The sequence below is a fragment of the Electrophorus electricus genome, chromosome 20, assembly GCF_041902795.1.
Source record: "Electrophorus electricus isolate QZ-2024a chromosome 20, ASM4190279v1, whole genome shotgun sequence".
Taxonomy (NCBI): domain Eukaryota; kingdom Metazoa; phylum Chordata; class Actinopteri; order Gymnotiformes; family Gymnotidae; genus Electrophorus; species Electrophorus electricus.
In genome coordinates, this window is record NC_137516.1 from 1,997,501 (window position 1) to 2,012,500 (window position 15,000).

The 15,000-nt window shown below is 44.6% G+C and overlaps 1 protein-coding gene across 1 annotated transcript in view; it reads right to left on the bottom strand.

Moving 5' to 3' along the window:
• Positions 1–15,000, bottom strand: part of LOC113581637 (transmembrane protein 132C) — a 175,846-nt gene that overhangs the window by 160,796 nt on the left and 50 nt on the right. Inside the window, exon 1 of the mRNA XM_035536530.2 lies at positions 14,094–15,000. This exon is cut by the window's right edge and continues 50 nt beyond it. Coding sequence (XP_035392423.1) covers positions 14,094–14,169 — 76 coding nt within the window. The 5' untranslated portion in view covers positions 14,170–15,000. The remainder of the gene's footprint in view (positions 1–14,093) is intronic.

A 15,000-nucleotide genomic window follows, 5' to 3' on the forward strand; every position in this document is an offset into this window, starting at 1 on the left:
GTAGAAGAACTGGCGTATTTAAGTATTTAACAATCTGCCAAAAAGATTTTCATTAACACAGTTGAGACACTTGCATGTCATGCATAAGAATGTGGGGCAGGTGTGAAGGAAGTGTAAACCTGTGACCCGACCAAATGAACTCGGACAAACACAGCACACTAAATCATTCTTGCGGGAGTGTGTTCTGCGAACACTCTCCAGCAAAGTGTATGTAACGAATGTGGAGACACCAGCTCACGTCTTTACACAGTTTACGAGCAGACGCTGCTCGACCTTACAAAGCAACTGCAGTGTAGCTCCATACGCGAATCTGAGCTCCATTCTGAACGTGATTTGATGATTTGGACAGAATACTAGCATGTGATCACTGACTGACATTAATACACGCATGTGTATGAACATACAAACTGGAACCGGGCAAATCTCCAGACCTGGATAGACGCGAGTGTATGTAGATTTGAGTCTGAGTTAAGAATCAGATTGGAAGTGTGTGTGTGTGTGTGTGTGTGTGTGTGTGTGTGTGTGTCTGTCTGTCAACATGAGTGTTTCAAACATCAGTAGATTTCAAGGAGCTTTAACTTAACAGAGATTGTTATCCGTTTCCAGTTACACTCTTATCTGTCAGTCACTGATTCCTTTCAGAGATGCTGGCTGGAGATGAAGCGAAAAAGTGCTGCTCTCTCTTCACGTGTGCTCTAGTTACTGCTGCTCTCTCTTCATGTGTGCTCTAGTTACTGCTGCTCTCTCTTCATGTGTGTTCTAGTTACTGCTGCTCTCTCTTCATGTGTGTTCTAGTTACTGCTGCTCTCTCTTCACGTGTCTTCTAGTTACTGCTGCTCTCTCTTCATGTGTGTTCTAGTTACTGCTGCTCTCTCTTCATGTGTGTTCTAGTTACTGCTGCTCTCTCTTCACGTGTCTTCTAGTTACTGCTGCTCTCTCTTCACGTGTGCTCTAGTTACTGCTGCTCTCTCTTCACGTGTGCTCTAGTTACTGCTGCTCTCTCTTCTTGTGTGCTCTAGTTACTGCTGCTCTCTCTTCACGTGTGCTCTAGTTACTGCTGCTCTCTCTTCTTGTGTGCTCTAGTTACTGCTGCTCTCTCTTCACGTGTGCTCTAGTTACTGCTGCTCTCTCTTCACGTGTGTTCTAGTTACTGCTGCTCTCGCTTCACGTGTGTTCTAGTTACTGCTGCTCTCTCTTCACGTGTCTTCTAGTTACTGCTGCTCTCTCTTCTTGTGTGCTCTAGTTACTGCTGCTCTCTCTTCGTGTCTTCTAGTTACTGCTGCTCTCTCTTCTTGTGTGTTCTAGTGATTGAAGTAACAAAAGGAATCAAACACACAGTTGATTGGATACAGACTCAGCCTGCTTCATGATAACTGCTTAATTTGAAAAATTATTTATTCCCTCACACACACACACACACACACACACACACACACACACACGCACACAGCCCAATGACATCACATGATTCCAACAATATGCGTCGTATCATATTTCACAACACCTGATCTCAGATCCAAGCGGCACTGTCTGGTGTACCCAGAACACATCCAGGGCTGTAGAACACATGCTACCTTTACAACCCAGAACACATCCAGGGCTGTAGAACACACGCTACCTTTAAAACCCTTTGAAGGGTACCTTTAAATGAGATTGGGATAAAATCAGAAGACTGGACCCCTTCAGGCTTTTCCAATGAGTTAGTCACTCTTCTTTTTGTGTCGCTCTTACGTGCGTGCATGCGTACGTTCATTTGGGTGACCTGATCAGGACTACCATGATTAGAGTTTATGGGAAGCAGTTTCTGAATAATGCCAAAAAGCACAAAGCATTGAAGACAAAATAATAATAATAATAATAATATTTATATTGGGTGGTCCGGACTCTGGGCTGTGAGGGCATCACACACATAAGTTAACGGAGAACAGCTTTAGAGAGCCTAAGAACAATGTTTATACTTCTCATGCTGCCCGTCAAAAATCAACTAAGCATCGGTTGTCATAGCAATGTGTATTAATAGGTTGTTTTTTTCCTGTCCTGATATTTCAAATGCATTTACAGTAGTGTCACCAGACGTGTCACGGTGTGAAAAGAAAACTGTTAAAAAAAATAGCATTAATATGCTTATATATGAGAAGACCGTTGGGAAGCGTTTCGCCTAAATGGGAAGCACTGTGTGGGATTAGTAGCGGGAGATTGTGAAAGAAGCTGGATAAAGGAAGCAGTTTGTCTAGATTTCAGAGGATAGAGAGGAGGTATTCGCATCTTTGCTTCATAGTCAGGTCCTTTAGCTAAATGCAGGTTGGTTTCTGGAAGAGCATTCCAATCTCACAGACCGTTATGTTATTATCATGCTTTCAGCACAAGGGTCATTTATCACCGTGTAGCGTGGGTGAGTTACGGAGGAATTCCTACAGCTATGACTGTGAATCTTCAGAGAGAAACCTTTGATGGTCACAGCACAGCAAGACAAGATCGACCAGCCTTGACACGAAATCCAGCTTCACTTGTTATGGCAGCAGTTTTATTAAAAGATAGCAAATGTAGATTTATTTAAATAGTTGAGTTAAAGATGGAAAATGAAAGTTATAGGAAGAAGTAATCACATGATGTGAGAAGACAGATTCTAACCTTACAATCACAGACCCTCTGATTACCACCTACAGACACCCACTGACCTTACAGGGAATAGCGTGGATCAATCAGTATTCCATGCACACACACACACACACATACACAGAAACACACACACACACACACACACACACACACACACACATACAAAGAAACACACATACATACACATAAACACATATACACACACGTACACACACACAGATACAGAAACACACACACATACACACACATACACATACACAGAAACACACACACATACACACATACACATAAACACATATACACACACACGTACACACACACATACAGAAACACACACACACATACAGAAACACATACACATAAACACACACACATACACAGAAACACACACACACACACACAGAAACACACACATATACACACACATACACATAAACACACACATAAGCACACATACACACATACACATAAACACATACACACACATATATACACGTACACATATACACACACACACGTACATACACACACAAGTACACACACACACGCACACACATTGGAGTGAGAAGATCATTAAATTACAAAATAGTCCTACTGTACCCTTTACACTATAAATAATCCTTTATTGTTCCGACAAACACTCAATTGCATCAGTAACCATCATTTTACCATTTCTGTCTCACTATTGCATCAGACATTAGAAACAGACATCAAAACCAGTTCTTCATGGCCTCACAGACTACTTGGTGTAAATAAAGTACCAAAGTGTTAGGACACTCTCTGCCTCCTCATTCATCTGATAATCAAGCCGGCCTGCAAGCCCTCACACACCGTGTGCAGTGTAGCGAGTGTAAATAGTGACGCGTGAGACGTTTCTATGGGAACGCGGGAACTCTGTGTGATGCGTACCCAGCGAACTGACCCGAGCCGGGCGGGAACATGGCCGCAGTTAATCAAATGTGCATGTCCCATTTCACTCTTAATTCAGCCCAACAACTTCAGACTCATACAGACACCAGACAAACGTCAAAAGCATAAACTGCTACTAGCTATACAGGCATCACTTCGACATGAAGGCCTCCCTTACGGTATCGTGAGTGTCCAGTGTATTTTGGGCCTTTGAGGCTGCCATAGAAATTGCATTGCTCATATTTCACTTTGACAGTCTAGAAAAAGAAACAATATACTGATTATCATATCAGTGTTATTCATTTATATCTTAATTAATTAATTAATTACTCAGGTTAACCTGAGTAAGTGATACTGTCTTTCACTTGTCTTTAAACCGGTCCTTTCATCCGAGTACTGAACAGGCACTGTGCAGCCCAGGTGCTTACTGGGAGGAGTGGGTGGACTGGTCTGTCTGCACATTCCCAGAGCACAGTGCTAATGGGAAACGAATGCATGACTTTATTTGTAATGATGTTCATTTCTAATTCGTGACTTTTAAAAGAGAGTCTGTGAGTCCGTGAACTCGTGTGTAAATGTTTTTGTGAATGTGTGAGTCTCCATGGGTGGGTTTGTTTAGATCGGCCTACTGTGTGACAAATGCATCTCAGCACTTAAATCCCATTTCTGATCATTTAATATGGGAACACACACAGGGACAAAATGATAATTTATACAGTAAAATCCTGTAAGATGTTAAAATATCTTCAAATAAAAAGTATCCTACATGAAGTCGTCAGCGTTGACCCCACCAGTACAACGAGCCAAATGGCGCGAAAAAGCTCCAGTCTGTGAGTGATTGATTGAGTCATTTTACACACTGCCCTGTAAGCTGCAGTTTCAGATACTCCAGCCTTGTTACGCAACCTTCATGACAGGAATCTCGCCTTAAACGACCAGGGTCATGACCCCGATGCCGTGACTGACCTCGGCTGTCCGCACGTCCTGTTCTCTGGTTCAGGTGGCACAGGTATCCCCAGCAGGGAGAACGTGTGATCAGGACCAATGACGCACGCTTTCCGTCAGGGTCATAGAGGCGACGTGTCGTACACTGGGTCTACCACAGGACGAGGCCCGTACAACCAGACAAGACGCTGTCCTGCAAACTACACGTTGGCAAACTGCTTCTCACCCCTGAAGGCAAAGTGAGTTTTACAGTCATCTTTTGTTCTTCTTCCTTCACCAACATCTCCCTCTTTATGCATATTTGGCCGGTGCAGGAAAATGTTCTCTTGTCTGAGCTGTCGGTGGGTGCACGATGGAGACCACAGGGCAGCCAATGAAAAGGTGACTCACAGCACATTAGCGTAATGGGATTAGATCCAGCAGAGGGACGGTGGTCTGGGGACCAGGTGCTCCGGGTAGGATGAGATGTGCAGACTTCACAATCTCAGCAGAAGAACTCTGGCACTGACCGTCGGCAAACTGACTCATCACAGTAAAGTCTAGATAATGATCTCGGAGGTGTACCAAAGGAGGAACACGGAACTAAACGGACTGGTTTTGTTTAAGCGATGGCTGGGAGCACAGTTGGAATAGCGAGACACTGTCAGGAGTCTGAGTCTCTCCCAGCTGAGATCAGGAGTCAGAGTGAATTAGTACCATATTAATTCATAAAAGATATGAATAACTGTATAATGGCTTTATATAACCAAACACAGCTGGGTGTGGCGCAGTTCTGAGAAAGGTATTGATAAAGGTATTGATAAAGGTATTGCTAAGGTATTGATAAGGTATAGATAAGGTATTGATAAGGTATTGATAACGGTATTGATAAACCCTTTGAAATGCCTGGATTTCTGCAGGATTGTCTCCTAATGTGGTGTGATCTGCTTCTAAGTGGTCAAAATGAAATGTTTAATAAACGGTTTTAATAAACCAGAGACACAACATTTTATGGCCATATCTTGATTGAAGATATGATTGAAGCAGTCTGGGTTATAGATAGAAAAAATGCGTAAGGTGCTAGGAAACCTCTTTTAGTAAATAACTGCAGTTGAGTGTTCGTCAGCTCAGGTGTGGCTTTTTTCTGTTGCAATGTGGAACAATCAAAGGAGAACTCAGAGGACCTCAGGAGAAAAGTTGTTGACTGTAATAAGACTGGAAGTGCTTCCAAATGCAGTTTCTGGCACTTGTCCGTCTGTTAGGAAACAGCTTGTTTTCAATCTGGGAGAGTGTCAGTACAGTTGCTTCTTGGCCTAGGAGAGCGAATCCTCTAAACGTCGGCACACATGAGCAACGTGGAGGTGTCAGACAACAGACAAACACCCCTGAGGTAAAAAAGAACATCTCTAAAGCCTGCAGTGCTACTCAACTTCGGGTCATCACACGGAAAACTGCAGCTAGACAGGAAAAAAACACATTACTGCCCATCTCAAGTTTTCCAAGTTTTTCGGCTGGATGTGTGATATCACAAAGGTGAAGTGAGGCTAAGATGTAATTTGTAGGTAGCTGGCAAATGATATTTTGGTACCGTATCGAATCTGGAATTCTATTTCCATCAGTGGCCTTCACAATATTAAACTGTTTGTTCAAGAGAGAATAAAGAAGTCACACTGTAACATACTGGGGCTGATTCTGCTTAAACAATATTTTCTGTATCATTGTGACAAATGGTGGTACGATCAGATTTGAAGTTTATATGGAACTCGAGGTGACTACAAAGAGTTCACTAACTTTTACAGCAACTGTCATAGGCACTACAGAAGATTTGCTGGAGCACATAAAAGGGTTAAAGTGTTTTAGAATCTTCATATGCCAAATAGAGCTATGGCGTTGTGAAAGAAAAGTGTGTGTGAGTTTGACCCTGATGCTACAAAACACTAAAAACAAGACTTCTTTCTCTTTCTCCCTCTTTTCTTCACACACACACACACACAAACACACACACACACACACACACACACGCGCGCGCTCGCGCACGCGCGCACACACATGCACACCATGAAATCCCTGTCATTTTGCACTGCTGGTCAGACTCCTGTTGTTAGCAATTTCTTGCCAAAATGAGGGAAAATTACAAGCTTCCCTCACGACTAACAGAAGCTCAAGGAGATCAGAAATGAGAACACAGACATGGCGACCCTCAAGGTCAGGTCAAGGACTTGAAATGCTAACTAATTCCGCCCCAGTAGGCTATAAACCATGGAGCTAAACAACAGCACAGCAAGGCCCTTCCTGAACACTCAGGCCCAAACCACACATAATCACTGGTTTCCCATCTCTAAGAAAGCAGTTTACATTTCTGGGCAAATCCCACTAGCTCGTAGCACACTGCCAACTCACTCTGTAAAGTGTAGTAATTATGGGATGTTGAATGTATTAACCTCTACAACAGAAGTTGTTTGCTTGTTCTTTGGCAGATCAACCAAACTGCATCACGTATGTTTTTAGACATCCTTGGTTGATGCACTTCCAAATTTCAAAATGTGAACCCACTGAACTTCACAAGTTAAGATACATTCATCCACCAGGATTGTGTGATACAGACAAGAGGAACAAAACAACGGAACATTTGGTAACAATATGTGCTTTTCAAATGGTCTTCACCATCTAACAGTGCAATGACCTCATATCATGATGCTATGACCTCATATAACAACGCAGTGACCTCATATCATGATGATTTGACCTCATATAACAACGCAGTGGCCTCATATCACAAAGCAGTGTCCTTATATCACGATGCTATGACCTCATATAACAATGCAGTGACCTCATATCGCAAAGCAGTGCCCTCATATCACGATGCTATGACCTCATATAACAATGCAGTGACCTCTTATCACAATGCTGTGACCTCATATAACAATGCAGTGACCTCATATCACAATGCTGTGACCTCATCTGACAATGCAGTGACCTTATATCACAATGCTGTGACCTCATCTGACAATGCAGTGACCTCATCTGAAAGAGCAGTGAACTCGACTTCAGCATCTTTCAACCTTACCTCCACCTGTTCCGCCTGTAGCATAAGGTCAGCAACCATTTCGCTATATGTAAGACAGAATGGAAAAACCCACTGACTCAAAACTCACTTGCAGGAAACAGAGGAGCAGGTAGAGTGAAGCTTCCTCAACCTAAAAAACAAACTTCCTCAGCCTAAAAACATTTTCCCGCATGAGCCACTGGGAAATCCGTCATTTATCTTGGACTTAAGACTGTGCTTGTTGGGTAAAAGTACTGTACCATGATTACACCGTTACATATTAGGATTGCAATATGTCTTTGTAGTGTATTAAGGGAAGTCGAAGGTTGACATATTGGTGATTTTTTACATGACATAGTTACACAATGGTCCACATTAGGACATTTATGACATAGTTACACAATGCTCCACATTAGGTTTTATTAGAATCCCTTAGGTTTGTTGGGACATGAACATGCAGTGATTCATCTGAACAGATAAAGAGAACTCATCTGGAATGTCTGGGTTTGAAAAGGATGCGCACATCAAACGATTTACAAAAAAAATGTAAGTTGCATATTTTACCTTTGTGCAATATCAGTACTGAAAGGTCCATACTGCAATACAGTTCAGAAACAATATATCGTTCATCCCTATGCTGCAGGCTAAGCCAATGATAATGCAGAACCCTGTGGCATGAACCATGGCCCCTCCCTCGCCTGTGCGCCAGTTAAAAACCCTCCACATGTCCAGCATGCTGCATTTACACGGTTTACACTGTGTTCATCCTGTGTTTATGCTGTGCTTATGTTCTGCTTATGCTGTGTTTACGCTGTGTTTATGCTGTGCTTATGTTGTGCTTATGCTGTGTTTATGCTGTGCTTATGTTGTGCTTATGCTGTGTTTATGCTGTGTTTACGCTGTGCTTATGTTGTGCTTATGCTGTGTTTATGCTGTGTTTACGCTGTGCTTATGTTGTGCTTATGCTGTGTTTATGCTGTGCTTATGCTGTGCTTATGCTGTGTTTACGCTGTGTTTATGCTGTGCTTATGCTGTGTTTATGCTGTTTACGCTGTGTTTATGCTGTTTATGCTGTGCTTATGTTGTGCTTATGCTGTGTTTACACTGTGTTTACGCTGTGCTTATGTTGTGCTTATGCTGTGTTTATGCTGTGTTTATGCTGTGCTTATGCTGTGTTTACGCTGTGTTTATGCTGTGCTTATGGTGTGCTTATGCTGTGTTTACGCTGTTTATGCTGTGTTTACGCTGTTTATGCTGTGCTTATGGTGTGCTTATGCTGCGTTTACGCTGTGTTTACGCTGTTTATGCTGTGCTTAAGGTGTGCTTATGCTGTGTTTACGCTGTGTTTATGCTGTTTACGCTGTGTTTATGCTGTGTTTATGCTGTGCTTATGTTGTGCTTATGCTGTGTTTATGCTGTGTTTATGCTGTGCTTATGTTGTGCTTATGCTGTGTTTATGCTGTGTTTATGCTGTGCTTATGCTGTGTTTACGCTGTGTTTATGCTGCATTTGTGCTGTGTTTACACTGTGTTTATGCTGCGTTTATGCTGTGCAGTGGACACAGTTAAACATCTCCGCTTGCTTTATTAGCCATGCTGGTCTGTGATCTCCTGTATGATGTCCTTACTCAGGTTCCTGAGTAACAGAATGGAGGAGAGAACAGTAAAAGCATCTTTTGATGGGCACTGAACCTTGTGACCTCTCTGCTGAGCAGACTGTATAGCAGTGTTACAGAACATTAACCGTCTGCCAGATGGGGTGAGTGACCCAGCAGAACAGGCGTGTCGCTGGTGCAGGAACCAAACGGGATGCGCTGTGCTCTTCTAACAGTCTAATAATGAAAAAAGAAAAAAAACATTGCAATTATTTTGTCCTGATACTGTGAATGTTGCAATCAAAAGTTCAGTTAATGGGCACATTGTACGACTGAATGCATAATCACAGCACACGCTGCACGGCCGTGGCCACGCCCTCCCTTCCCACCCCCACTGCCGACCGCCCAATCAGTGCACAGCTTCCACGGCCTTCTCAGCACCAAGCTCCACCCCCTCACACCTGTTTTTGGTCTCTCGTGTCCTCGTTTTCTAAACTAAAACACTTGGTTTTATTTTCTTTGTTTTTTGTTTTGACATTATTTAATGTTGTTTTGGTGCTTGTTTACTGCACTAACGGTTCCTGCTGGTCTTAAATTTTGGAAGCTGGATTGCAGTCGGTTGGTTTGGGTTCTCTGGCTATGCTTCTACGCCACAGTGAATTAGACGACAGATTCTCTCCTCTCCTCTTTTCTCTTCACCGTGCTGGGTAAAGCAGACTAGGCAGAAAAGTCTGTTTTGAAATTAAGCAGCTCAGTCAGTTCAGAACAGAACCAATCGGCTCTGACAGGGAGCAAGAAACGTTCTGACTACATTAAAGAGGAATATGTTTTCCTATAGGGTTAAAGTTATGGATAGGGTTAAGGTTAGGGTTAGGGATAGGGTTAGTGTTGGGGTCAGGGTTAGGGTTAGAGTTGGGGTCAGGGTTAGGGTTAGAGTTGGGGTTAGGGATAGGGTTAATGTTAGCTTAGGGATAGGGTTAGGGTTAGGGTTGGGGTTAGGGTTAGGGTTGGGGTTAGGGTTAGGGTTAAGGTTAGGGTTAGGGTTAAGGTTAGGGTTAGGGTTAGGGTTAGAGTAAATAAGTAAATAGGGTTAGGGTTAGGGTTAGAGTTGGGGTTAGGGATAGGGTTAATGTTAGGTTAGGGTTAGGGTTAGGGTTAGGGATAGGGTTAATGTTAGGTTAGTGTTAGGGTTAGGGTTAGGGTTAGGGATAGGTTAGTGTTAGGGTTAGGGTTAGGGTTAGGGTTAGGGTTAGGTTAGGGTTAGTGTTAGGGTTAGGGTTAGGGTTAGGGTTAGGGTTAGGGTTAGGGTTAGGGTTAGGGTTAGGGTTAGGGATAGGTTAGTGTTAGGGTTAGGGTTAGCGTTAGAGTAAATAAGTAAATAAGGGGAATAATCACTATTTTATATCTTTTAGTTGCATGCCGCTTACAGTATGAAAAAGTATTTGGACATTTTGGTTCACATAAATTTTCTTCTTTTGTCAGGTCAAATTGGCTTCATCGGTGCTGTTCAGACACCATGAACTCTTACATTAGTAACTGAGGATCAATTAAAGATGTAGACAATTAGGTTATTTCCTTTTTTAAATTTAAAACAACAGCTATTTTTTTAACTGTCCACTGTTGGCAGGGGTCTCTTTTGCTGCGGATATTATGAGACAGGATCTAACCGCAGAAAAAAGAGGCCAGTGTATTCTGGCTGACTGCCAACCGAGCAGAATTCATTTTCTGTATGACTCCCCAGAAAGGAACCAAATGTTACAGTGAACAGAACTAAATTCAGTGCAAAATATCAGGGGGAGAGAGAGACAGACAGACTGAGAGTGAGACAGAGAGCAGGAGAGACAGAGAGTGAGAGAGTGAGACAGAGTGGGAGAGACAGTGATAGATACTGCCCTACACATGCAGAACATCCTGCCCCCACAATCCTGGTTTTGTGATTTGAACAAATGATTCTGAATGCCTCTCAGAACTCCAGTGTTCAGCTCGTGCATCTCGGCTATCACCCGATGGCGTGGCTCTAATCTGGCCAGGAGACGTCATTACCACTACGACTTTGGGGGACAAACTCACAGCAGAAATCATTAAGCCGTCAGCAAACACTGCAGTCTGTTTGATTTCTGACGTGGTATTTACTTGCTGTGTTCACTGTTTAAATCCTTCCACCATCGATGTGTGTTTAAAAAAAATCTAACAAGTGATCTGTTTCAGGGACGAGTACCCGTGACAGTACCCATGTTACAGTACCCATGTTACAATATCCTGTTACAGTACCCGTTACAGTACCCAATTACAATATCCATGTTACAGTACCCATGTTTAAGTACCCGTTACAGTACCCCTGTTACAATATCCTGTTACAGTATCCTGTTACAGTACCCGTTACAGTACCCATGTTACAATATCCTGTTACAGTACCCCTGTTACAGTACCCAATTACAATACCCATGTTACAGTACCCATGTTCCAGTACCCGTTACAGTACCCAGGTTCCAAGGCCCCTGGTCTAGTAGACACACTACACTGCTAGACTAAGCAACAGCTCACAGGCTTTTTGCTATCAAGAAAGACTCAAGTGCAGAGGTCACCATCTGAATTATTTATTTCCCATTTAGTTTTCCCTCTCTACTTCTCTCTAAGGGCCGAGTTCCAGCACTGCAGCAGCTCCTCTGTGCACAGTCTGCTCATCTGGAATATACTGCATGCACATTTTTTATATATGAGAATATGTAGCAAGATACGCTGTTAATAAAATAAGGTATAGTGACTGCAACATTGGCAGGGTTCCAGGTTTAATCCATCCAGTCCAGACCTGTCCAGACCTGACCCGTCCTCTCTAGAACTATCCAGATCTGACCCGTCCTCTCTAGAACTATCCAGATCTGACGTGTCCTCTCTAGAACTATCCAGATCTGACCCGTCCTCTCTAGAACTATCCAGACCTGACGTGTCCTCTCTAGAACTATCCAGATCTGACCCGTCCTCTCTAGAACTATCCAGACCTGACGTGTCCTCTCTAGAACTATCTAGATCTGACCCGTCCTCTCTAGAACTATCCAGACCTGACGTGCCCTCTCTAGAACTATCCAGACTTGAGGTGTCCTCTCTAGAACTATCCAGACCTGATGTGTCCTCTCTGGAACTATCCAGACCTTTTTTTGTTTCTTACATTGGGGAAGTGAGCTTTTCCCCCCTGAATGGTTTGAGGCGTCTGCCTGGCCAACAACACTCAGCCAGCGTCATAGTGATGTGGAACACAGGCCACGTCTGTCTGCACAGCTGAGGATTAGAATTCAGTGCAGATGTAAGCTATTCCACACACAGACCAGAATCTCCATACTCACACACACACATGCACACACACACACACACACACACATACACACACACACACACACATACACACACACACACACATACACACACAGACACACACGCACACTCATGCACACAAACACACACACACACAGACACACACACATACACACACAGACACACACACACACACACACACACACACACACACACATACACACACAGACACACACGCACACTCATGCACACACACACACACACACGCACACTCATGCACACACACACACAGACACACACACGCACACTCATGCACACACACGCACACAGACACACACACGCACACTCATGCACACACACGCACACAGACACACACACGCACACTCATGCACACACACACACACAGACACACACACGCACACTCATGCACACACACACAGACACACACGCACACTCATGCACACACACGCACACAGACACACGCACACTCATGCATACACACACACACAGACACACACACGCACACTCATGCACACACACACACACAGACACACACGCACACTCATGCACACACACACACACAGACACACACACGCACACTCATGCACACACACACACACACACGCACACTCATGCACACACACATACACACACACACACACACACACACACACATACACACACAGACACACACGCACACAGACACACACACGCACACTCATGCACACACACGCACACAGACACACACACGCACACTCATGCACACACACACACACACACACACACACGCACACTCATGCACACACACACAGACACACACGCACACTCATGCACACACACGCACACAGACACACACGCACACTCATGCATACACACACACACAGACACACACACGCACACTCATGCACACACACACACAGACACACACACGCACACTCATGCACACACACACCCTAAACACACACACACCCTAAACACACACACACACACACACACACACACACACACATACCCTAAACACACACACACACACACACACATACCCTAAACACACACACACACACACCCTAAACACACACACACACACCCTAAACACACACACACACCCTAAACACACAGCTCTCTCACAAACTCAATTCACACAAACCCTCTCACTTCCTCCCCTTCTGTCTTACATATTCGTGCTTTCCACGTTCTTCTCACAAACACAAAGCAACACACTTTAACTCAGTACCTGTCCGAATTGCACCTATTAAAACTCCAACTGCCATTTTCTCCAAATCCCTGAACAAGTGGCCAAGGCGGTTGATGTGCGTGCCCACTAAATCTCGCTGTAGGACTCACGTTCATATTCGAGTGGTGAAAGTTGAGGTAAAGGCGGGTCATCTCAGCTGACATCAACGCCCTTAGTGGCTGCAGTCTCGCGGCCACCAGAGCGCCCGCGCTCTTCTCAGCGCAGGTAACAAAATACGCACGTTATGATAATCGTGTGGCCTCTGTCACATACGCGCGACATGTGAAACCACGTGAGATTACGAGAGAAAGACGGAGAGATCCCCCCCCGCAGCACGTGCGGGTGCGCCACGCTAGGAAGGTTAAATCACGAGCCGTTCAAATAGCAGGAGGAGACAAAGGTTAGGTGACGGGGACAGAAGTGAATTTGCCGCGAGCGACCATCCTCGCGCGACTTACCTCCGAGGAGGATCACTACAGAATGCAGCGCGTAGAGACGCAACATGTTTGCTTCAGCCCGGTTAAAAACTTCCATCGGAGAGAGTGAGGAAAAGGCAATGCAGCGGTCGGAACCGGCGACTCGGCGGGTCTCGCGTCAACCCGTCGTGCCCTTAAACGTGAAATCCGCGGAGGCTCGCGCCTACGGGCGCTAAAGGTCCCATTGCTCAGTCCAGTTATTCATCAACGCGCCCGTCATGCAGCTTGCGGAGACCACGGCGGACCAACTTATGTCCGCGATAGATGTCGACTTGATTACGTAGAATTTATTGTCTAAATGTCCTCCGTAGTATATCCAGTATGTCTGTAATGCCGCTGAAGGTTTACTGGCGTTGGCTCGTTCCGTTATACCCCCGAGCTCGTGCTTTCGATCGTTTCTCAATGCGCTTTTTTTTTTTTTACGTGGATCCGTTTCAAGAGTTTCTCGCTTCCGAAATAATCCGTCGGAAAGACCCCGTTGTTTCGGCGTGTGTGTGGATGTGAGCAAACGCGTCCCCGCTACCTAAAGCCCCTGCGCGGTGATCCAAAACTCCGCCGAGACCACTGTACTGTGGTTACTACTGAGACCTCCCTGCGCGCTCTCCTCCCCGGCGGCGCGTAACGCGTGTGCGCTAGCGCGAGCGGGGCTGTGTGGAGTCGAGCTCGGTGTAAATCAGGTTGCTGCTATCACCGAACTTTCCCCCACTAACACTAAACAGACACCAAACGCGTCCATCAGTCTCTCGAAGGAGCGCACTGGCGGGGTTCTCCGTAAGACTGAGTTAATACATCACCAACGGGAATAAACACTCCGCTCTTATTTTTTCAAAGGAGAGCATAACGTCGTAGAAAAAAAACGCATCGAACGATGTGGTAAGCGGGCAGACAG